This window comes from Panicum virgatum, chromosome 3K, assembly GCF_016808335.1.
Source record: "Panicum virgatum strain AP13 chromosome 3K, P.virgatum_v5, whole genome shotgun sequence".
Lineage (NCBI taxonomy): Eukaryota > Viridiplantae > Streptophyta > Magnoliopsida > Poales > Poaceae > Panicum > Panicum virgatum.
Genome location: NC_053138.1, coordinates 33,981,382 through 34,006,604, shown reverse-complemented (window position 1 = coordinate 34,006,604; position 25,223 = coordinate 33,981,382). Strand labels below are relative to the sequence as shown.

The 25,223-nt window shown below is 45.5% G+C and overlaps 1 protein-coding gene and 1 long non-coding RNA gene across 2 annotated transcripts; one reads left to right on the top strand and one right to left on the bottom strand.

Moving 5' to 3' along the window:
- On the bottom strand, nucleotides 1–1,836 carry LOC120699066. The gene is made up of 3 exons (XR_005685195.1): nucleotides 960–1,836; nucleotides 508–870; nucleotides 1–294 (listed from the first exon to the last, which is right to left on the bottom strand). It is a non-coding gene; the product is annotated as an uncharacterized LOC120699066 (long non-coding RNA).
- A 16,099-nt stretch (nucleotides 1,837–17,935) lies between these two features.
- Nucleotides 17,936–24,943, top strand: LOC120699065 (probable pectinesterase/pectinesterase inhibitor 6). Its single transcript, XM_039982928.1, has 2 exons — nucleotides 17,936–18,431; nucleotides 24,863–24,943. The coding sequence occupies exons 1-2, from the start codon at nucleotides 17,969–17,971 to the stop codon at nucleotides 24,892–24,894; spliced, it is 495 nt and encodes a 164-aa protein (XP_039838862.1). The 5' UTR covers nucleotides 17,936–17,968; the 3' UTR covers nucleotides 24,895–24,943.
- Nucleotides 24,944–25,223: the final 280 nt, after the last annotated feature.

Here is a 25,223-nt window from a genome sequence, read left to right as displayed (position 1 = left end):
GTATTCGTTCTTGCAGTTTGTTCGTGACCTCGTCCTTCCCACTGCATCCCTGAATTGCAAAGTAATCAACTATGTATATGCACAGACAAATGCAGATGCATCTTTGGACTGAGCTAGCAGAAGCAATCGCAATTGTGATAAAAAAAATACCATGGTACTGGCAAAGTTAATTTAGTTCAGCGAGATCCCATTTCTTTGTCTGTTCAGGTCATGCACACGAAAAGTATATTCCAGTTACCTGTTGATTGCTTGAAGGAACCTTGAAGAAGCATATAGCTGCTAGCTGGTAATCTCCTGGAGCAAAATCAGGAAAAGATTAGATGGTGAATTCCTACTTCCACTAGAACAATTGACTTACATTCTATTAATGAGATTATCCTTTCAACTCAAACCCAAATGCAGCTCTCTAGTTACAGTTAATATATGTATAAGTAGAAACTTCAGGATTCTACATCATTCACATGAAGAATATACCAATATATTTTGAGTTGCAGGAGCTAGACTTACTTCTTGCCTTGCCTGCCCTTACATATAGTGAGGTGGCTAGGTGACACAATTCTTGTGCATGCAAACAAATGAAAGAAATTATCATTTCAGGGAAATTATCAATTAAGTTCAAGGAAATTTATAAGTGCAGAGTAATCTAGTAGTCATGTGGTTCAGAAAAAAAAATCTAGGAGCATTGTATCAGCATGGTATAAATGGCAACACAAATTATTGGTACTAACAGAAGCAGTGTTGTAAAGTAGAAAATTGACTAATCACATCAACAAGTTACAAGTTAGCAGTGCACCAATACTTTGCTTCTGTCCTCCTGAGAGTTGTATACCATGCTCTCCACAATCAGTATCATATCCATCCTTCAATGATCTGAAAAATAATAGGCTTTGAGTTCAGACAAAGGCATGTTGGGCAATATGTATAATATGTATTTGGAATAGAACATGTTTAAGACTTACGATATGAACTCATGTGCATTTGCAGCTTTTGCGGCCTCCACAATCTCCTCTTACGATATGTAATTCTTTTTTATAATTATTTATCAAGTGTAATTTCCAGCTGAATCTATCCCCATTTTTTTGGATGGGTGATTGGTGCGGGCATATTTCAATGCATTATTCTTTTTGGGTCAAATATTTCCTGAGTTTCACATATTGTGTATCCTTGAGGCTAGGATGTAATGCAAATACCAGTACATCTATTTTGTGGTGTAACTGCCAATGGCATAATGAGTTGTACTTTGCACACGAATATTACCGACAAGCTTATCATTTGCAATTTGTTTTCTACGAATTTCAACATTATACAGCTTCTCTATAGCAGAGTTTTATTCTAATTTTGTTTTCTAATCCTTGAGTAAATATTCTTTGTAATCTGTCTTTCTTTATCTGGATCGTTCTCATGAGCAGTTATCTGACAAAATTTGTTTGTTCATATCAATCATCAATTAATCAAGACTTCTGCGTCAGCTTGGCTGCCGACTGCCTGCCGTGTGAGCTTGTTCTCCAATATTTGATTTTTTTTTTGTTGGTGTAGTTTAGTTCAACATGAGCGATCGATACCACATGTCAAAACTATGCAATTTCTTGCTAACGATTCCCAATTTCGCAAGTGATGCTACTATTTCTATTTAATTTTGTGGAACTATATATGAGAAAATATATGTCGCAGAAATATATGTCTCATCGAGTTTATATGGCAATAAACTAACTATTGTCTTATGAAAGATGCCTAAGCTTGGCTGAGGTCATTGGTTTTTATGGGCTAGGGCCTATCTGTTGCTTCACATCCATGTGCCTGGATTATTCTGGTCCTATTCTTGCCATTGATACATTAACGAAACTCTATTAACTTGGCACACATTAACGGTTGACCTAAGTATTTTGTTTTTGCTCCATGGATCTATCGATCTAGCAACCAGTTGGTATGTTTGATGAGGACGAGAACGATGGCAGCCAATTTTTAAACTTACCTTACAACTATATCCAGCAGAGATGGGTCTGAAAATGGATGCTCAAACACTCCAGAAATGAACTTGACCCTCAGATAGTATGTGGCTTGCTGTTTTTTTATTGTTTCAGGTAGTGGAAATGGATCCTACGGACAACCAAGACGAGTTAATGCACGACCTCATTCGTGATAGTACTGCGTACGTAGCTCCAGAGTTTGATGAGGACGAGAACGATGGCAGCCAATTTTTAAACTTGCATTATCATGACGACGAGGACCAAGATATTAGTGGGGAGGACCAAGATGTCGAGGAAGCCGAGGTATAAAAGTTTAGTGATTCTTTCAGGCACCAGGATAAACATTTTCTCAATATATATGTTACGCATACTTGCCGCGACGTCCACTAGTTGCTAGCAACCCGCTTGATAAATTTGCGATTCTTTCAGGCATCAGGATCGACGAAGCCTAAACGGAAACGTGGCTCCAAGAGGAAGATGGTAGGATGTACGACCATCACGGAGATCAACGAAGCAATCGGCGAGCCACTAGCCCCTGGTCAAATTAAGACGACATTTGTAAATCAATTGGGATATCTTGTTAGGGAATCCGTCCCCATAAAGTACAAGCTTTGGAAGAGAAATAAAGTCTCTGATCGACCTGAAGATATCGTGCCAGATTCAGAGAAAGATTTGTTATGGAAAGAGGTATTGTTGCACTTCAACTTTCCCCCAGGCAAAGCTGACAAAGTAAAGGGATGGGCGTTTAAGAAGATGGCAACTCAGTTCGGCTCGTTCAAGAAAAAATTGGTGGCAAACTTTGTCAACAAGGGCCTCACACCAGATTTTGATAAAGTCTGGAAGAAGCAACGAGAGTGGTGGAATGAATTCGTGAATTACAAGCACAGTGCTGACAGCATGGCAGCCTCGATTCAAGGCAAAATGAATGCTAGCAAAAAGAAAAACTTCCATAGACTTGGGCCTGGAGGTTATAAGGTTGCTATTCCGAAATGGGAAAAGATGAAAAATAATTTAATTGTAAAAGGAATCATACCGCAGACCTTGAGTTGGCACAAACGAGTAAGGTATTACTTCTATGCTCATGGAGGCACACTAGACCCCGACACTGGAATGTTTGTGACTAGCGACGTACTAAGAGAGGTTGCCCAAAGACTCGAGGACGCAATGAGGCGTACCGAAGAAGGAACCTTCCAGCCCAACAGAGAGAATGACGAGCTAACTTACGCTCTTGGGAATGCGGAACACACTGGACGGACCCGAGGCGTGGGCGTAGTTCCATGGAAATATGGCTTTTCCGGAGATCTCGAAACCTACCGAAGCCGATGCAGAAGCAAGGCAGTAGTGGCAGAGAAGATCCATAGCCTAGAAAACCGGATAATGTCACTTGAGGCAGCAGTTGGGCAACGCTCGGACCAACCAGCTGCCAATGTGGAGATCAGCCCCCCTTCTCAGCGTCGTAGCAGTGTTGCTTTCACGGAGCACCCTAATTTGGGTGCCGACAGGCCGGGGGACCCCATTGACGACACCACCGTTAGGACCCAATGTGGGCTTCTTGTTCTTTATGGGAAAAAGCTCAAAGTTTGTGCTGAGGGTTATGCGAAAGTCCAAGAAGGGGGTGGGACAATACATTGGGTATGCCATGCAATCTAAAGCTAATCAATTAGAGATGTTCCCAGCTCGGATTAAAGATGAGCATTTCTGGCGGGGGGGGGGGGGGAGATGATGTATATATCGAGTTTGCAGCACTTTACAATTTATACCATCAAGATGCCCTTCACAAGTGCCTCGTTAGTGTATGGTGCATGTAAGTATTGTCTCTCGTTTCATTATTTTAGCCTTGTGTGTTGACTGATCCCCGTTTTTCTTGTGTCCCGTTGGTCAAAAATTCAAATTTGCCGAAAGAAGAACTTCCATAACGTCGGGTTCTTCGACCCCGATATTATACATGAGAAATCGCTAGCGCAAAATCCTGGAGACATAGTCAATGTTATATACAGGGGGTTGCGTAAAAATAGCATGTGTCCCTTCATTCTCTTGCCATACAACCATCAGTGAGTCGTTCTTTGTTAGCCTTTTTTTTCAATCCCTTCGTATTAATAATACTATTTAATAACTATTATAATCAACATTAATTGGTTATGCGTATGTATATGCACAGCTTTCATTTGATATTGCTTTGTATTCGGATTGAGGAGCACAAGGTCTTGGTGTACGACTCGTTAAGGCAAGATAAATCAAAGTACCAAGATATCATCGAGGTGGTAAATACTGCATGGAGTCGCTACCTCCACAAACACATAGGCTTGCCCATAGGTGAAATCGAGCCTCTTCATTGGGTGACTGATTTTCCGGTATGAATATACTCTCGCTTACTAATGTCATTCGCAATAAACATCAGAAAAATTCTATATCGTAACCCACATTTGTCCATAGTGTTGGAGACAGGGCCAAGGAAACAACTTATGTGGATACTACATATGCGAGTGGATCAACTCTTTTGCAAGTGAAAAAGGGCAAATGACAGTGGAGGCATTCAATGTATGTGAGCACAATCACATCTGCTCATTATTTTAATTCATTATTTTTTATTCTCATGTTTTTATCGAAAAATGTGACAGCGTTGGTGGATGAAAGAAGAACTCATTGAAATCGCTCGGATCAGGGCAATTCAAGAAGCTATATGCGGATTTCTACTCGATGAAGTCATAAATCCTAAGGGCGAATTTCTTGGCGATCTCCGTATAAGCGTCGCCCAAGAAGATCCGACGACGAGGAAGCTGATACGTTACTATAGTTGATGTGCGCAATAATTTGTAATATCTCATGTACTTTTGAACTCCTAAGTGTTCCATACATGACAAATATATATATATATATATATATATATATATATATATATATATATATATATATATATATATATATATATATATATATAATGTTAGTGTAACATGCTGTTCTAATAATACTGTGCAATGCAAAGAGTACGACTATGTAGTCACATACGTTAGAAATACGCATAGCCATACGTATAAAAACGAAAAGAAAAGAAACATAAAGAAGAAAAAACATTTAGTGCCGGCTAGTTATATCAGTCGGCACTAACCTTGCTGTCAGGACTCGGACGGGGGCGGGCACGTTAGTGCCGGCTGATATTACGGACCGGCACTAACGTGCGTTAGTGCCGGTCAGAGTAGCCGGCACTAACGCCTGTCACGTTAGTGCCGGCCATTTAGTGCCGGCCACAAGGACCGGCACTAACACGTCCTGTGACCGGCACTAATAAGCCGTTCTCCAACAGTGGATGGAGGTGAGGGAGGAGGTTATATATGTACTATTTCACTTTCGGATCATGGCTAGGGCCGGCGGTGAAAAAAATTATCACCGCCGCAACAGCCCCTGGTTGTGATCAGCGGTGAAAATAGTTTCCATTTTAACCGCCGGTCCGTGCCTCGGGCTGGTGGTGAAAATGCAGCCCCATCTTCTCCGGCGAAAATGGGGGTGGAAAAATGGTCTTTGTAGCAGTGCTACTACTCAAGGTTGCAGGAGATCCACACTCAAAGTTTTAGATCACGTTGAGCTTGGCAATTTTTGATATAAAGTTTATCTTTTGTCTGACTTTATTTGAAAAAGTTGATTTTTTTTGTTGCAAGCGAGTGGACATGAATGAAGCGGCACTGGTATAACAAGTAGTGATATGTCATTACTGCCATTCAAAACAACCGTTAGTGATATGACAATAATGATATGTGTTTATGCAGTAGTAGGTGATTTGGATGTTCCACTTGACCACTTCCGTGGAACTACCTTCGCGCGAGATGCGATGAAATCTGATACAACAAGCATGGGTCTTGTAGTGACCAGTAGGACTCCCCCTCCAAATATGTCGTCATCAAAGGGAGCCTTTAAATGGAGTAGGGTAGGGGCCCTCGCAAGGGATGGTACGTATCCCCGCTAGGGTCTAGTGTTAGGACATGGAGATTGCTGGTTGACTCGTCATTGTCACCGTACCATTCTGCCTTTCATTCTCTCGAGCCAAACGGGGCCTTAATTAATGTCATGTTTCTGCTACGAGTAACGCAGCGCATCATGATGTTGATAGTTGGTCGGTGCTTGTCAAGAGATTCTCCAGCACTACATATGTTTCTAGGTATATACTAGCTACAATACTCTAAAGGCCGCTGGGTTGTCGATCGATCAATTGCCCAACGTAAGAAGGAATATAATCTCGACAGGAATAGCGGCAGCAAAGGATATATATGCATGTGAGGCTATGCGAGCTTAGTCCATAGACCACCAGATGTAGGCATGTGGATCGGATCAATGTGCGGTGCAAGACCGGAACGGACAGATGACTGCAGACAAAGTGAACCACACACTACCTAGGCATTGTTTAGATGCACTGTGTAAATTTTTTGAATGGAACTCTGCACATTTAAAATATGAAATGTAGACTAATCATAAAATTAATTATACAACTCGTATGAATTTATTAAGACTAATTAATCCATCATTAGCACATGTTGACTGTAGCAATTTATTGTCTAATTATGGCTTTTTATTAGACTCATTAGATTCGCCTTGTAATTTACAATCAAACTATGCAATTAATTTTCTATTTTATTTAGATTTAATGCTCCATACATGTACCGCAAGATAGATAGTTTTGAAATTTTAAAATTTGCATCTAAACAAAGCGGTAGTATCTGCGGTGCCAACCACATCCGATCTCGTGCTAACTCGCTGCAGCGGGCAAAAAGTAAGCCGCTAGGGTCGGTCGGCCGGTCCAACCCAGCACACGCGGCCACCGATTACGTTGGGTCCCAAATGATGGCATGAACAAGATAATGAAAAGCTTTTGATCATGATTTGCATGTCACAGCATACACCGTAGCATTCAGGACAGCTAAAGGATCGAGCGAGCGATGGACCACATTGATGCATCTGCCTAATCTGCCAAAAGCAGCTACTACGACATCCTGGCCAGCGTACTTTCCTAGCTAATCTAAACCACATTCCCTCCCCTCTCCAGGTCCTCTTTCCTAACAGCTAGCTAGGGCTGGTCCTAATCGATTGATCTGGTGTGTAGGCTTCTTCCGAGTTTATAATTTTTGTTTACGTGAAATGCTTTGGTGCTGGGTGAACTAAAAGTAAAAGATCTTTTATAGAACCGGATGGTTTACCCAGTGTTAAAAACCGAGACTAGTACTTGGTGGTTAAATTTAACCGTTATCACTAGTAATTAAAGACCGGAACTTTTAATCGCGGTGTCCTAGCTACTACTGGTTGGAGAAGTGGTGGGACCAATACCTTATTTCACCCGATCGATACTGATGATCAGTCTCAGTCTTTCCCTAGTAGTGCATGAACTGATTAACATCATGGCGCGTCACGTTATTCTGCTATGGATGGGCGTCAGTTGCGGCGTCTTCCGTCGTGCGCCCATGCCACGCGGAGGGGCCAGCTGGGGCATCTCTTCCGACACACACACCGACCGGCGGCACGAGAAGTGGATGCAGGGCGGACGGCGACGGCGACGGCGCGGCACCACTACACCAATCCGGATTTACCTTGGCGGCCTCAATTTTTCTTGGCGGTCACAATTCAGCCGCCAAGGAATATAACATTTCCTTGGCGGTAACAACGAACAGCCAAAATAATATATTTTCTTGACTATTTTTGTTAGCCGCCAAGGAAAATGTGTGCTTTCTTGGCTGTTTGTCTCAACAGCCAAGGAAACGGTGCCTTTCCTCGGCTGTTTGGCCGAGGCGCCAAGAAAACAGTGTCTTTCCTTGGCCGTTTTGGTTGGCCGCCAAGAAACTGAGTGTTTTCTTGGCTACTGTGCTGAGCCGCCAAGAAATGGTGAAGAACACATGTATATTTCATATTTCTCTTTTTAATCCGAATTTTAAATTTATAATTGGTATTTCTCTATCATATAAACTCCAAATTTGATTATTCTTTTTCCTAAAGTTTTCTAAAATAATTACCTTTCATTTAAGGCTGCCTTTTTGTATGTTAATTTCTGTTCTCGGATCTTCTACATATAACTTGTTTTCTTCCATCCAAATAGAGAATATATAAATATATTTTTTGCATAACAATTAGTCTTGTAACTTCAAATTTTTTAATATTATGGTGGAAATAAGATTGTGTCCAAATTTGAGGTGCATACGAGTTTGAAAACATTATGAGGTACTCAAATCTCAAAGTTTCACTTGAGTTATAATAAACTATGTGTGAGATGTATATTTTTGAGAACAATGTATGATCTAACTTAACTAAAACTTTTTAATTTTTTTATGGCAAAATCTTGAACCAAAAATATATTGTTATTTAAATTTGTAGAATTTTCTAACCAAATTTAGATATTATTATATTTATTATGTGGTAAATTGGAGAAAGAAGTTTGAATTGGCCCTATAAAACAGTTGAATTTTTCATATATCTCTAGGAAATAGACATGAATGGACCATGTTATCCTATATATAATTTTTGTAAATTTTTGTGTATCTTATTAGATGGACATTAAGTTAAACTTAGAATTAATTTTGATAATTATTTAGAAATTCATTTAACATATAGAAAAAACAAATCAATTCCAAAATTTTTGAAACTTGTACAGGTCATCTTATATGTGGTATATTACATATAGAAAATATATTAGTGTATATACGATAATTATTTTATGTACTACTTCACAATGGTGCAATACAATAGAAAAGAAAAAGAAAAACTGTTAAATGGGCAGAGAAACTTATGAAGGGCTGTTTTCCGCTAGGGCCCGACTTGTCTCGGCCGTCCATCCCGATCCATGAATATATAAAATGTTGGCCGACCGGAAACCCTACCTCTCAGCTCCGGCTCCCACTCCCACGGTCGCAGCGTGTGCGAGCGCGTGCCCTTCCCCGGCTTGAGCGGCGCCAAACCCTAGCTTTCCCTCCTCCCTTCACCAAAAATTTTCACCACCGCCAGCCCCACCTAGCTCACCTCCCCCAAATTGCCACCAGCCCCGGCTCCCATTTCAGCCAAATCGATCCCAATCTCCACTCGCACCACCTTGCACCCCGTGAGGATCCCGCCCCCGTCCAGCAGGCTGCGCCCGGGGCCGACGCGGATGACTTTGCTCTGGTGGACCAGAAGAAGGATGCCAAGAAGAGCGTGGCGGCCCGTGCGCTGTGCGTCCAGTGGTGCCCCTCCAGAATCGCCGCGCCACCGCCGCTTCGATGCGGACCACGCGGCTTCCGCGATGCCGATCTGAGCAGGCCGCCGCCGCAACTCCGACGCGGACCGCGCAGCTTCCCCGACGCCGATCCGAGCAGGCCGCCGCCGCCTCACCGACCAGATCGCCGCTAGATCCCCAACTTCGACACCAACCAAGACGCTGGCCGCATCCCAACTTCCTCACCAACCAGGATGCTACCACCACTACATCCCGTTGAAGAAAGGTAGCACCCCACCCCGACCTCATCCCCTGGAGTGCACACCTCACTGGATCTGCTCGAGACCCACCTCGGCAGATCAACTCGAGCTCACCCTGTGCTGGAGCCGCTCGATCTCTCCTGCGTCAGGCCGGAGTCCCATGTCACGGCAGCTCCTTTGGCGCTGGAGCTTCAGGCTCAGCCCCACTGCTCGCTGCAGCCCCAAATCTAGGTATGCTTCTCTTCCCTTCTCCTTCCACGCTTAAGGTTTTTTTGTTGGATATTATTGGCCGGTTGGTATTGCAATTCTTGATGGATGTTTGTGAGGTTATTCAGTAGCAGCGATTGCTTGTCGCCAATACTTTTGTGTGGCACTGCTGGTTCTTCTAGTTAATAGCATCTGTCTATACACATAATGGTTTCTACTTCACTTCTATAATATAATAGTTTGCTTAAACGTCAACTTAGTTTAAGATGAGGTATGGATTAGCCTAGGATCTTTCTTTCTTTGAAGATGTCATTGTTCTGAAACAAGACTGCTAGCCTGGAAGCTTATTAATTTTAGGTGTAAATAAAGATCATTAGGCAGCATATAGTGATTTTTCTGGGCCTTCGATATGCATATATCTAAATGGTTATTATTTGCAGCGTTTTTTCTGTATGTTATGCTTTGGTGCATCTCGAGATCAGACTATGTTGTTGTGCTTGCAGTTGCTACCTTTTTAATCTAAATGGGCAGCTGAGCTTTTAATTTCTCACTGTAGCTTACTTGTCATGTGTTTGATGAAACACACCTGTCAGATTTGTTTCTATTGACGCCCTCTTGTGCCTGGATTGATTGGATGACATACGGATAAGTTTTTACAACGAATGCCCTTTTATTTTTCAGGATGAATGTGCATGGGGAGAAGGGGGAGCCGTGGACAGAGCTGCTGTTGTGGAGCCATCCTGAAAAATATACTTCTATGGAAGCATTTGAGGTTAGAATGTTATGTAGATAATTTTTCTGAATCATGTTTCCTATCTAGATTCAGCTAGGTTTACATATTTCTGATCCCAACCTTTGTATTTCAAACATGAAAGCCTTTCAGCAAAGATTGGGTATGATTTGAATCATTTTATACCAAGTTAAAAAAAATGATTCACAATGCAGATTGATAGATAGAACATGCTACCCTGCGAGTTTTCCAATTTGAGTTGACCTTGTCACTTGAAGCCTTTATTGATCCTTTCTGTTTGTGGTTCAGTGCCTAGGATGGTCACTCAGATACATGGTAGCTGGCACAGTTCCACTTGTATTACAATGAGTACATAAATACATAAATTGAGCAGCAAGTTCCATCTTTCAATCTCTAAAAACTAGCAAGAACAGCAGATGCTTATCACTCACTAGAGATATGTGTTTTTCTTCTTTCCATTTTACACATTTGGTAAAACATTGTATTACAATGTGCCATGCTTTGTCAGCTGATATACTAATTATTTCCTCATTATTTTCAGATGGTGATGACGACGATGGCTGTGATTGTAGTGATGTGAGGTTAGGTCAGTCTATGGGTAATATTGTTAAATGATAGAGCTATGTATTGTGATGCATGATGTTTAATCGAGGCTTGTAGGGTAAATAGATATGTAATGATCTTGAGAGTATGTGAATTTTGAGGCAAATGCGTGTATTCTTGCCAATTTGTGCTTTATAAATCCATGACAGCTATTATGAATTCTAGTTGTGGCTAGAGTTTCAAAATTTATATTTTTTTTATTGGTGGTATGTGTTTCCTTGGTGGTTGGTAGCCATGGAAATTATGATTTCTGTGCCAAGTAAATACCCTTCCTTGGCGGCCATCAACTGCCAAGTTAATGCCTTTTCTTGGCGGTTGAAGGCTACCAAGTTAATACATTTTCTTGGCGGGCATCAACCGCCAAGTAAATTTATATTCTTGGAGGGTGGAACATTTTCTTGGCGCTTTGGCAATTTTAGTGGTGCTCTACTTTTCTTGGCAGCCAAACCGCCAAGTAAATGATTCTTGGCAGCTAGCCGCCAAGTTAATAGAATTTCAATGGCGCTCTACTCTTGGAGGATTTTGCTTGGCGGCCAGCCGCCAAGGATCGTTTCCTTGGCGGTTTTGGTATTTTCCTTGGCAGTATTTGGCTGCCAAGGCAATTCCAGTTTGGGGTAGTGCACTCAGCACCTCATCACATATGTTTTTTTAATTTCCGGCAAACTTAAAGATGTAATGTAGCTCGAAATATTATAGAATTGTTAGGCGGCCCATAGGATCACACAGTGCATAGATCGAGAGGATTCTATGTTCTTTCCTTTGTTCTGAGTACAAGAGTCCTAGATCTAGAACGGGAGAAATGAGAGAGTACACAGAGGGAGAGAGGGAGAGACCATCACTACCGGAGGAGCTTGAGGCGGCCATCACTGGTTCACTGATGAAGATCTGCTCTAGGGCAGCGGCGAGCGATGCAGCGGCTTCATGGTCGTGGCGGCGTTGTCGTGGACGACGACACCAACAGCGACGGACCAGGGTCGATGGCGGCGATGGTGAGACTTCCCGCTGCTCCAACGCCCCCTCTAGATCGGCTAGGGTTTAGGAAATGTGGGTGAGGGTGCTGGCGGTGCGGTGAACCTCGTACCGAGTGCCCTGGCCCCTCACCCCCTTTTATTTGGTGTTGTACAGCAGGGGCCCACCAACCATTAAGGGTTGGGTGCCCCCGATCAGGGTGCGGATTAAGGGCCTAATAGGCCGTTGGGCCTATTAGGAAGGAGATCAATCCAACATTCTCCCCCTTGATCTCACTTTATACTTTAACTTGAAACTTTTTCCTTTAATTGTTCCATCACAGATTAATGAATAGAGCATGCTTTATCCTCACGGTCCAAGACCGATAGACTCAACAGCTACCACACACATCACTGTTTTTAAACAAATTCTTTATCTTTTGGGCCCTTTTATTCTCCACAAATCACAGGCTTTCCCTTAAACCCATGCCGGCTATGTGTTCCATGAACACATTGGGTGGTAAGCCTTTAATGAGCGGATCCGCAAGCATTTTCTTTGTAATTATATGCTCGAGTGTAATAGAGTGATTTTGGATTTTCTCCTTCGCAACATAAAACTTTATGTCAATGTGTTTGCTAGCACCACTTGACGTATTGTTGTGAGCATAAAACACTGCTGGTTCATTGTCGCAGTACATTCTGAGTGGTCTTTGAATGCTGTCTACCACTCTTAATCCGGGTATAAATTTCTTTAACCATTCAACCTGCCCCGAGGCCTCATAACATGCCACAAATTCAGTGTACATCATCGATGATGCAGTAACACTTTGTTTGGAGCTTTTCCACAATATAGCTCCCCCTGCGAGTGTGAACACATAACCAGACGTGGACTTTCGGTCATCGATGTCCCCCGCAAAATCCGCATCTGAGTACCCTTCTATCTCTAGAGAATTGGATTTTCTGTATGTTAGCATGAGGCCTTTTGTGCCTTGCACATAACGTAAAGCTTTCTTTACCATGATCCAGTGTGCCTGTCCTGGATTACTTTGATATCTGCCAAGTATCCCGGTAACAAATGCTAAGTCAGGGCGTGTACAAACTTGAGCATACTGTAGGCTTCCGACAGCTAATGTAACTCTAAGTCATAATGTGCCACTAATGCCATTATAATCCTGAAGGAATCTTTACACAAAACTGGAGAAAAGGTTTCGTTATAATCTATCCCTTCCCTTTGCGTGAAGCCTTTTGCCACGAGTCGTGCTTTGAACCTTTCTACATTACCTTTGGAGTCATGTTTGATCTTGTAGACCCATTTACAGCCTACTGTTTTGGCTCCTTTAGGAATTTCCTCTAAGTCCCAAACAACATTGGAACTCATTGATTTCATCTCATCCTTCATAGCTTCCAGCCATTTAGATGAGTGAACACTTCTCATGGCTTCTTCATATGAAGTGGTATCACCCTCCATATGAATCTCTTCAGTATTATATACTTCATAGTCGCTAGAAATAGCCGACCTTCTTTCTCTTTGTGACCATCTAAGGGCCACTGCTTGTGGCACATTTTGTGCCTCAACTTCTGGCACATTTTCTATAGGGGGCTGTAGCTCCTCCTCCTCATGTCCAACCGCGGGTTCAGGCGGTTCCTGGATGACAGGTTCCGAACCTTCACTCACTGTTGGTATGGGTGGAGTTGCGACATGTGTTGACACCATAATATCTGGAATAGTTGGCGCAGCAACAACCGAAGAAGGTGCTGGCGTCACTATCTCTGGAACTTTTGGTGCAGCATCAACAGGTAGTGAGAAAAATGGCTCTTGAATCATAGGATTAGGCACATACACCCGCTTCTCCTCAAGGTCAATTTCTCTAGGTACCATGCTCCCCCTGATCATTTCATCTTCTAGAAAGACAGCATGTCTCGTTTCTACAAACTTTGTATGTCTGTCTGAACAGTTGAAACGAAAACCTTTCGACTTTTCACGATAGCCGATAAAATGGCAGCTTACAGTTTTGGGATCCAGTTTTCCAATACTTGGATTAAACACTTTAGCCTCAGCTGGGCTCCCCTAAACCCGCAGGTAAGTCAGTGAGGGTTCTCTTACTGTCCATAGCTCATACGGTGTTTTGGGCACCGATTTGCTTGGCACTCTGTTGAGAATATAGATGGCGATTTTTAACGCCTCCATCCACAAACCCAATAGCAGTGTGGAATAACTCATCATACTGCACAACATATCCATCAGTGTATGGTTGCACCTTTCAGCTACTCCATTTTGCTGAGGCTCCCACGGCGTGGAATATTGGGCAACTATACCATTTTTCTGTAAAAACCTTGCAAAAGGTCCAGGAACTTGTCCATAAGGGGTATGTCGACCGTAGTACTCCCCTCTACGGTCTGACCTTACTATTTTAATTCTTTTGTCAAGCTGATTTTCAACCTCAGTTTTGAATATTTTAAATTTATCCAATGCTCAAATCTTTCTTTAATTGGATAAATGTAACCATAGCGGGAGTAATCGTCTGTGAATGTTATGAATGAATCATAGCCATCCACACTTTTCACAGGAAACGGGCCACATATATCAGTGTGGATTATTTCTAACGTTCCTGCACTTCGTTTGGCACCCTTTTTAATTTGCTTTAAAAAATTTCCTCTAATGCATTCAATGCATTGTTCAAGATCAGAGAACTCTAGCGGAGGAAGAATTTCACTCTTTACTAATCTTTCAATTCTCCCCCTCGAAATATGGCCTAAACGACAGTGCCATAATTTCGATGAAGTATCTTGAGTTCTCTTTCTTTTCTTTGTTTCTTTCTCTGACAAGGATTCATTCACATTAACATCACATACAGAATGCACTTTATCACGCATAGATAATAAATAAAGGTCATTGTAAAAGAAAGCATTACCAATACAATTATTATCAAACCATAGTTCACATTTGCCATTCGCAAAATGACAACCAAAACCATCTGTGTCTAAGCGTGATACACTGATCAAGTTTCTCTGAAGCGAAGGAACAAATAAAACATCTTTTAATACAAGCATGAAACCATTAACTAGCTCGAGGGAGACATCGCCAACAGCTTCCACATCTGCTTGTACTCCGTTCACGACTTTAATGTGTCTTTCGCTTCTTAGCGTAGTCCTTGTCGAACGGAACCCTTGTTAAGAATTTGCAAAATGCACAGTTGCACCAGAGTCAATCCACCAAGTAGATTTAGAAAACTTTATATACAGGGATTCATTTACAAATGAAATAACATTCTCACCATTCTTTGCCATTATCATTTTCAGGTAGCTGGGACAATCTTGCTTATAATGTCCCTCCTTGTAACAGTAGTGGCACTCATTCTTACCTGTTGGAGGACGCTGGTGTTGATGCTGATATGGCATGGGAGCTTTATCTTTTGCCTTAGGGGAAGAAGCAGCATGGAAGGGCGTTTTCTTGTTATTATGCACAAAATTGATAGACCCACCATTCTGTTTCTTGAGTCTATCTTCCTCTTGCGCACACATGCCAATTGCCTTTTCCATGTTCCATTTTTCTGGATGCATGTTGTAATTTACAACAAATGGTGCAAACTCCTTTGGCAAAGAAGCAAACACCAGGTGAACCAGAAACTCCTCCTTGAGGTCCAAGTCCATTTGTTTGAGCTTGGAGTTCAAGACGCACATCCCCATGATATGATCTCTTATAGTACTGGTATTGCCATAGTATCTCTTTGTGATCAACTGCTCTATGATCTGTGTGGCATAAGTCTTTGAAAAAACAGTAAACTTATTCTTTATCTTTTCAAGGTACTCTGCAGCAGAATCACACTTTCCAATTGAAGCCAAAATGTTAGGATCAATTGTGTTCTTTATCACTGCCACACATTTTTTGTTGGCATTATTCCACTTTGTCTTTTTGAGATCATAAGCCATCTTTAAGGGAGCATAGTCCCTTTCCTTTTTCTGCCACTCAGCATCAGTGTCAGATTCCCCTCTCACTGGAGCCGGTGGCTCAGTGGGCTTTGGAGTGATGATTATCTCATCCACCTCTCCACAGACGAAAGCAAGATCAACCTTCTTGATCCATTCGTCATAGTTATCTCCTTTTAGGGTCGGGATGTGATTGATGAATCCCATCAAGTTCATCCCCGCTGAAAATTTCAAAAAACAGTGAGAACATAATAATAATGATGGCATGTAATAATTCCAACGTTGGTCAAAATTAAAACATATAACTGTCTATCCAATTAAATCTATATCACTGTTGGGCAGAAATAGAAATAAATGCAAAAAACATTAAAATTACAGTATTGCTATTAACAACATTGGTAAGAAAATAACAATACCATAATCCTCAAAAATACTTTAACATGCTCTTAAATTTAATTGTCTCGTTGGTTCGAATTAAATTAGAGAGCAATAACTTTAAACTTTGCAGCGGAAACTTGTAAAATACATTTATTCAGAAGCAATATGACTGTAAAACTTTACTTTTCTCTAAGACAAATTATCTCGTTGGTTCAAATTTGAATAAAGAATCAAACTACACAAAAAACATAAAAAAATGCTTCTGAAAAAGAGTAAAACAATTCGGAATCTTTTACTGTTCAAGCGGCCCGACTTCAAATTAAGCCCGCGGCCCAAACTCGCGCTCACTGCGCGCGCAGCTCCCTCTTGGGCCGGTGGCAGCCCGTCATGGGCGGCCCAGCAGCATGCGGTCTAACCCCGCGCACGGCGTCACCCGTGCCCAGGCCGCAGCCTGGGCCTGGGCCGGCAAAGCGGCCTCCCGCGCAACACCTCTTGGGCCGCATTCAGCCCGCGAGGCCAAAGCTCGCTCTTGGCCATCGGATCAGATCCGACGGCCGTCCGCCGCCCCCCCACCTCGGCGGAACAAAACGCGGCGGCCGGCGGAAACCCTAAGTCATTTCCTTCTCCCCCTTTCTCTCTCATGCGAGCGGCGGCGACCTAGAGGGCGACGGCCATGGCGGCCGCGGAGGAGTGACGAGGCGGCGCCGCCGTGGCTTGCTCGCCGGCGCGTGCGCTCGCCGTTGGGTGAGCGCGCCATCGTCGAGCTCGCTGTTGACGGTGCCTCGCTTTGGATCCCGCGCGCATGCATCCCGGCGGCTAGTGGCGGCCCTGTGCCGGCGAGCCGGCGCCTGTGCCGCGCGGCGAAGGTCGGCGGTGGTGTGCGCAGGTAGGTCCTGCCGCCTTTATCCCCAAGGGTTAGGGTTTGTATTTTCTTTTCTTTTTCGATTTTCATTGATATGCTTTTCTGTCCTCTGTTTCTTTCGATTCGTGGTCGAATCCATCCTTTCCCAACTCGATCTACACTCTAGTGTAGGCGTCTGATACCATTGTTAGGCGGCCCATAGGATCACACAGTGCATAGATCGAGAGGATTCTATGTTCTTTCCTTTGTTCCGAGTACAAGAGTCCTAGATCTAGAACGGGAGAAATGAGAGAGTACACAGAGGGAGAGAGGGAGAGACCATCACCACCGGAGGAGCTTGAGGCGGCCATCACTGGTTTGCTGATGAAGATCTGCTCTAGGGTAGCGGCGAGCGATACAGCGGCTTCACGGTCGTGGCGGCGTTGTCGTGGACGACGACGCCAACAGTGACGGACCAGGGTCAATGGCGGCGGTGGTGAGTCTTCCCGCTGCTCCAGCGCCCCCTCCAGATCGGCTAGGGTTTAGAAAATGTTGGTGAGGGTGCTGGCGGCGCGGTGAACCTCGTACCGAGTGCCCCGGCCCCTCACTCCTTTTATTTGGTGCTGTACAGCGGGGGCCCACCAACCATTAAGGGTTGGGCGTCCCCGACCAGGGCGCGGATTAAGGGCCTAATACCTATTAGGAAGGAGATCAATCCAACAAGAATCCCATCACCATGCCACGTCAATTTCAAGCTAAAATTAATTTGATACTCAAAACCCATCGGCCCAGTCCACCCGGGCCGGGCCGGCGGCGCTGTCCTAGTTCCTTGTGCCGCCTGCCTATATATATAGGTTGCTGCTGCTGGGTGCGGCACGGGCTTATGTGTTCGTTCACTCCACTGAGCTAGTTAATGCGCTGAGGGATGATGTTAGCAGGCAGGAGTTGCAGGCTGGCCGTGATGGCCCTGCTGCTGCTCCCTGCGCTGCTTGGTGATGCCAGCAGCGGCAGCAGCGGCGCCGTCGAGCCCGAGACCCAGCTGTCTGCTGCGGGGTGCCGCGGTGCTCGCCAGCCGCCCGGCGGCGTTCCGGCGGCGGGCACTACTTGGCCTCCGCGTGCGGATGCCGTTGTGGCAAAGGAGGGAGGCTGCGGCAACGACTTCGCCTGCTTCACGACGATCCAACAAGCTCTTAAGGCAGCACCGGATCTCGTGCCATGCGAGAAGCAGCGCTACGTTGTCCTCGTCAAGTCCGGCGTCTCTGAGGAACCGTTCATCAAAATAACAAGGAAAAACGTCATGTTGCTCGGGGAGGGAGCTGACAGGACCGTGATAACTGGGAGTAAGAGCAACGGCACGCAAACCCTCATGGACCAGACAGCGACCGTCAGTAAGTTATCTTCCTCAATATTCCGCTGTCCTTCAGTTACCTTGCTACGTACTTTTTTGCGAGGCAGTTACCTACTTGCATTGCTTACATACGTTGGTAGGGGCGTGATTTACTCAATCGATCCGCGTGTTAAAAGTTTCTGATGTCGTACATGCCTGCGTTGCTCGCTCGGAACGGATTTATTTCGTACGTACTAGTATATGTATCATAGTTGCTTCTCTTTAATTTGATCTATCTGGTCATCTCGTCATTGTCAAATTAATTCCATCTTTTTACATCCATCATCATGTACATATGGATCGAATGATCCCTTTCTTCAAGCAAGCTACATACCTATCTTAAATGGGCAAAGAAAAAAAAAAGGGCATTATTGTGCATTGATCGATAGGCCGGGGTAGCTTCTTTAGCTGGGCCGGGGTAGCTTCTTTGTACGTTAACACAGAATAGCGGGGGCGAGAAGGAAGAACTGGAATGTGAGAACAGAGAGCGCGGAATATATTGGGGCAGGAAGGAGAGAGGCTTGCTTGCAAGCGCGAGTAGCCGGTCCGAACCGGCGCGCGGGACAGCTGTTGGGCCTCCTGCTTGCCGTGATGTTCCTGACCCGGTAGATGATGGCGACGGGCTGCTAACATTCTTTAGCTTGATCGATCATTCTAGATGATGCAGCTGGTTCAGTCTACATCAGACATCCACATCTCCCCCGCATCGCCATCGGCGCGGGACGCACAGACTCCGCCGCCACCAGCCTCACCACCTGCGTCCAGGGACTTGCCCCCGACGCGGCCTCCGTCCCCTGCACCAGGCCCAGCGCCCACGTCCAGGAGGCACTAGATCCAGGAAGCCGGGGCTCAGGGGCTGCAAGTCCATCTGCGGGAGGATAACGTCTTCGTCCACCTTGGAGAAGATGAGGAGAAGAATGCTGCGTCGTGGGAGCTCGACAGCGGGGACACAAATCACATGTCGGGGTCCCGGGCGGCGTTCGCGGAGCTGGATAAGGGCGTCTGCGGCACGGTGCGTTACGGCGACGACTTGGTGGCGCGGATTGAGGGTTGTGGCACGGTCGTGTTCGCGTGCAAGAACGACATCCCCCAGCTCGCAACCAACATCGTGAGCGTGGGACAGCTTGACGTGGTTGACTATGACATCCACGTCAAGTCTGGTGTGATGCGGCTCCATGAGCTTGATGGCTGGTTGTTGGCGCGCGTACCGCGACAGGGGAATCGACTGTACATCCTCGACATCGACATTGTGCGGCTCGTGGCGAGGAGAATGCCTGGCGTTGGCATGCCAGGCTCGGTCACATGGCGGCCCTTCGCAGGATGGCACGCGAGGAGCTGGTGCGAGGGCTGCCGGCCATCGAGTAGGTGGACCAGTTGTGCGAGGCCTACAGAGGAGGACGCCATTAATGGACCAAGCGTTGTGGCGGGCGGAGCGCGCATTGGAGCTGGTCCACGGAGATTTTTATGGGCCGGTGGCGCCTGGCGACACTAAGCGGAAACGCTTACTCCCTGCTGCTGGTGGATGATTGTTGGCATTTCTTAAGTCGATATAGGGTTTGCGAAGACCTCGGCAAGGGCCTCAGAATTGCCTGTTGGCGGTCCTTAGTGCAATCACTAGAAATGAGGGCGCCAACCCGTCCTAGCAACTGCACCCAAGGGGTGCCACTGTCGTGGTATAATCTATACAATTACAGATGGGTCCGCAAGTGCACGGATATACCGTTGTAATATTTCACCCAGACAGTAACGATATTGTTATTTATTTGTTTCCCAAAGGAATGGCGGTGGCAAAGGTATTGTACTTAACATAAGGTATTGTACTTAACATTAACCATGACATTATACCTCAAGCAATAGATAAAACTCTAGCAGGGGTAAGTCCTGGTAAATAAATAAGCAAGGATAATGTGTCACAGCACACAACCACACTCCAAGAGAAAGGAATAAAATAGATAAACAACAAAACAAAGGACTACTCTATCCTACATCAAGTCAGCTGGAGCTTAGGCTAGGTTAGGTGTCCTAGTGCTTCTATCCAAAGTTGGGGTCATTTTAGGACATGGTTAGGACTACAGGTGCCAGGAAAATGGGATAGCGGGGAGAAGGTCCCGCACTGGAGAATATCCAGTCCCGTTACCTCTTTTCATGAACTCCTACACTGAACCCGAACGTCGGGGAGTACACTAAACGCAACACAGCTGTTACGCCGGACAGACAGGGCTGTCACCACCTGCCATCTACCCCAGTCACACCATGGAGTACGGTCATATCCGAAGGATCCCGCATACCCGAGCACCACGCTCATGCATGAAGTCACTACGCTAGTGTCCCCGAGTCTCCTACCCTTCGGATGGACAAGTAAAACGCTAGAGCAAGCCCGAAAGCACAATGAACCCTATCCGTACCCGGATCATCTGGCCTAACGAAGACCTTAGCATAACTCATGAACGAACTAAGCATGGATTGATAAACTATCAAAATAGTAAAGCAACCATGTCACAACTCTATATTATGAATAGAAGTATGACAAGTCGAATACAAAGCCATACTGGGAGCCGAGGATAGCTCAACGACCCCGAAGACGACTTGCTTTGCTAAGAGAAACTAGCCTAGCTCCACTACCTAGCTAAGACAGCAAGAGAGAGGCGAGCCTTCTTGGAATGGTGGAATGAAGTGTGTGTGCTGAGGTGGGTGGAGGAGAGGCCTATTTATACTAGTGGAGGTCGGTTTCCCGCCAAACGCACATATGAAAGGTGATCAGGTGCCTTGGCCATGACTTCCTCCCCGAAATGCACCTGGATGCGCTTCAGGCCAGGTTCGGCGGACCTTAGGGGTCGGCCAGCCCCACCTATCAGCCGTTCGTGCTTATCTTCTTCTGGTAGGCTGACGTGTGGGCCCTGATGTCTTTCCTTGTGTGCATTATGCGTGGCGCGCCCGTTTGCTCTGTGAGGTGGACCCTCTTAATAAGTGTGTGACGCCGGATCTGATCTCTTGCGTAATTGTATGGCGTCTGCTGCGTGTTTTCATTTTGTTCCACTCTTGCTCATCTGAAATCATATAAACTCGAAAATAATTGTGGAGCAAGGTTAGTGATACAAATATGTGAGTAAAGTGTATAGTTTTGCTTTATTATTGAGTATAGATGACAGTCGGATTTGGCACTTAAGGACCATCAACAACTCCCCCAAGCTAGCCTTTCTCTCAGTCCCGAGCAAAGTTTTAGACTTAGGTTGTTGATCAGGAGTTGCTACAATGTCGCATTCCTGACTTATGCAAAAGGCACAACCGAGTGTTCTTACCTTTATTCTGAATAAGTTGGTCTTATTCGCACCTTTTACCTTACTCCTGTGGGGCTTATAACATCATCCTCATCTTTGGCGGTTGAGGGTCAGAACAGCTTGTAGAGTACCATTTATCCACTTCTTTGTTCAACTGTCAATCCGGAGGTTTTATACAGTTTTTGAAAAGAATTTTGTAAGTTCCACGAGTGATCTCTCGTATCGCTCAAATGTGTTTCTTTCCTCACCAAGGCCTTTTTATGTGCCTTTATTTTCCATTCTACTTCTAATCGTTTCATTTTGGTAGATCCATAGGTATGGAGGGTATGATGGCAAACCTGCTTGTCATATTTTGCTAAGTCAAAGACCGGATCCAAAGAAGAAACAAGTCATGAACCTTGATCAAGATGTGCAAGTGTGTGCATATTTTTGGTGGATGGTGGATGAAACAAGTCATTAACCCCATACTGTAACAGTTCAGCTGCCAACACAAAAAGAAGGAGAGATAAAGGATCACCTTGTCTCATGTGGCAGAACCATTTTAAATTACACCAGTTTGAGTGCACTAAACATCTACACACACTTCAACCGGTATAATTATTGGTCTGTCGGGTAATATCCCGATGAAACCACTTGATATTGGATCGTAACACAAGTATACATCCCGCACGAAGGTGAGTCAGAGATACAACAATTCCATAATATTTTACATCACATAGGTAAGAGGTATAATTTACTTCAGAGTTTTGAAGCTAGTGAGCCGAAGCTCTAGCTTTTACAAGTTTTATTCCAAAGGAAACTAGAGAAGTTTCACAGAAACTAAGTATAAGAGAGAAGTTCTGCAGCGGAAAGTAAAACACTAGGCCAAGTCAAACTAGTGAACCATCGTAGGATAGATATCATGATAAGCCTGAACATGACATCTTTTAGTTGAATTATCACTAGTTGGAGACGAGGTGACACACTAGGCCAAGTCAAGCTAGTGTTTGGGTCTTTGTAACACACTAATTTAAATTCCATCATTTAATAATAAATTTAATTGGCTTCATTTAATTTTCTAAGGTTTATTATGATTAGTCTTTCATTTAATCTAATTTTGTATCACAAGTAATTAAAACTTGTCTAAGTTTAAAATTTGTTGTTGCATTCATGCTGGTGCATTGTTCTTTTTGTTTGAGTGATAGGATTAAATTCAAATTTGAATTTGAATTCAAATGGTTTTAGTTTGAGTTGAATTAGAAAAGAGAAAGAAAAGGAAAGGAAGAAAACCCGGCCCAGGAAACCAATCCAACCCAGCCCGACCCCCTCTCTTTCCCGTGGCCGTCCCGCTCACCCGGCCCAGCACCATTTTCCCGTCTGGCCCATACCCCAGCTCCCCGCGACCAGCCCAGCAGACCACCCGGTCCCGCTCGACCGCAGCGCTCGGCTTGCAGCCGCTCCCGCTCGCCCGCGCGTGCGCGTGCGCCGCTGCCCAGTGGTCCCCGCTTGTCAGCCCCTTTCCCGCAGCGCATCCCTCTCTGCTCGCCCGGGCCCGCGTGTCGGATCCATCCCTTTCCTTCTTTCCCACAGCGCGTCCGCCCGAGCTCACCGCCGCGAATCTCGCCTCGCCTGCAACGGCACGGACGCCCAAATCCTCAGCTGTGTTTCTTAAATGGCACCCCCACAGCCCCCTGCGCCACACCTTCCATTCCAGTGCTGCCTGAGGCCGAGATCCAGCCGTGCCCACCTAGCTCCGCCACGCAGACCTCCCTGTGCCGCTATGCACCGGCCACGCCACCGCACCCCAGGCCCTACCGACCGCCGCAGCAGCTCCGCCTCGGCCCCCGGGAGACTTCCTAAGCCAGCCACGCTCCGGTTCATGGACTACATCGCCGGAATTTCCACCGGAGCCTGATTCAGGTAAACCCTGTCCGCCACTGCGATTCCTCACCGCCGGTGGCCCTTAGCTCGCCCTGACCACTTGTACGCCTCCGCAGCAACACCCCGCTTCAACTCGAGGAGATCCGAGGCCCGGAGTACCCCGGCAGTGCCCCGTCCACGAGCTCCGTTCCTGCGCCGCTGCTCGCCATCGACATCGGTCTCCCTGCACCACCGCACCGTCCGATCCAAACCCTCGGTGAGCAATCCCTCGGCCTCCGCTGCCTTTTGCGCTAGCTATTAGGGTTGGTAGAGCACCCCAGGCACCAGAACACTGGCACGCCGGCGCAGCGTCGCCGCCGCACCGTGAACTCGCCATGGCGAGCCTTCTGCAACCCCGCACAGCCCCGCACGAGTCATGCACGGGCTCGCCCGTGCTGCACAGAGCCCTTGCGCATGCTTTGCACTCCTGATCCAGGCCTAGAACCACACGAACACGCGCGCTGGTGATGCGCCACCGTGCAGAGCCACCGCCGCCTTTGCTCTCGCCGCCACGGACCCCCACGAGCAAAGACAAGGCCGCTAGTGGACTACGTATGCCATGGCGGTGCTCCACGGCCAAAACCCAGCTCGAATCAACCCCTGGAACACCGGATTCGAGCCTCTCCGGCGAGGCGCCGCCGCGGGAAAGGGTTTCCCGGCGACCAGCGCCGCCGCCGTCGACCCCCTTTCCACCTGTTCCGTCCGATCTGTGTTGGACGCGTAGGATTAGAATGCCGTAACGGTTAGATCCGAGCCGCCAGATCCAGATCCAACGGCCGAGGATCACGCGTACCCCTTCGGCCTGGCACAATTGTTAAAGAGCCCCTCAGCTTTTCTATATTCAATCCGCAGTCCCTGCTAGTTGAAAAGTAATTCCAGTTAGGCCCAGAATTTTGAACAAACCCCCCCAAGCTTTCTAGAAATGGAACCCGCAGTCTAGAGCCGGCGGTTTTGCATGTTAGTCCCTGGATCCAAGGTTTAATTATGTTTAGGCCCTTGGTTTTTTGCAGAAAACCCCCAGAAACTTAGTTTTTCTTGCAGAAAAGCCCCTGGACCTTGTTTTAGGCCTAGTTTTCGCGTTTTCACTCCGTTTTAGGTGTTCTTTATGTCCACGCGATCATTGTAACACGTTGAATAGTTTTAGCTTAGTTTTGTTAGCTTTTTTTATGTATTATTGTACTGTTTCTTAATGTTTGCTCTTGTTTGCTTGTATGTTTATGTTGTGTATTGTTTTTGGCCATGTGTTCGTGAGTAGACGTTGATCCATCTGAGGAGCCCCAGTACTAGTACCCGGAGCAGCTATCTTCTGAGCAGTTTGAGCAGTAGTAGGAGCAGTTCAAGGAAGGCAAGTATAACATGAACAACACCTATCACTTTAAATACATTTTCATACTGCATTTTAATGCTGTATGCCCATAAGGACTTTCCTAGCCACTTTATATCCTTTATATATATCCTTGTGTTGCATTTTGGTTAGTTGTGCTAGGTGCCGCGCTATAACACACTTGATCCTTTTTAATTAATTTGATTAATGGTATATGCAACTTAATTCTGGGAGTGGCCCGTTTGAGTGGATCACGTCTCGTTATAAAATGGTTTTGTTAGAAACATGGTTT

What these genes read in the sequence shown, in the direction of transcription:
- LOC120699065 (XM_039982928.1), top strand. Translation starts at nt 17,969, where the DNA reads ATGATGTTAGCAGGCAGGAGTTGCAGGCTGGCCGTGATGGCCCTGCTG. An exon ending in GGACCAGACAGCGACCGTCA is followed by an intron (nt 18,432 to 24,862) that starts GTAAGTTATCTT and finishes GTTCGTGAGTAG; the next exon opens with ACGTTGATCCATCTGAGGAG.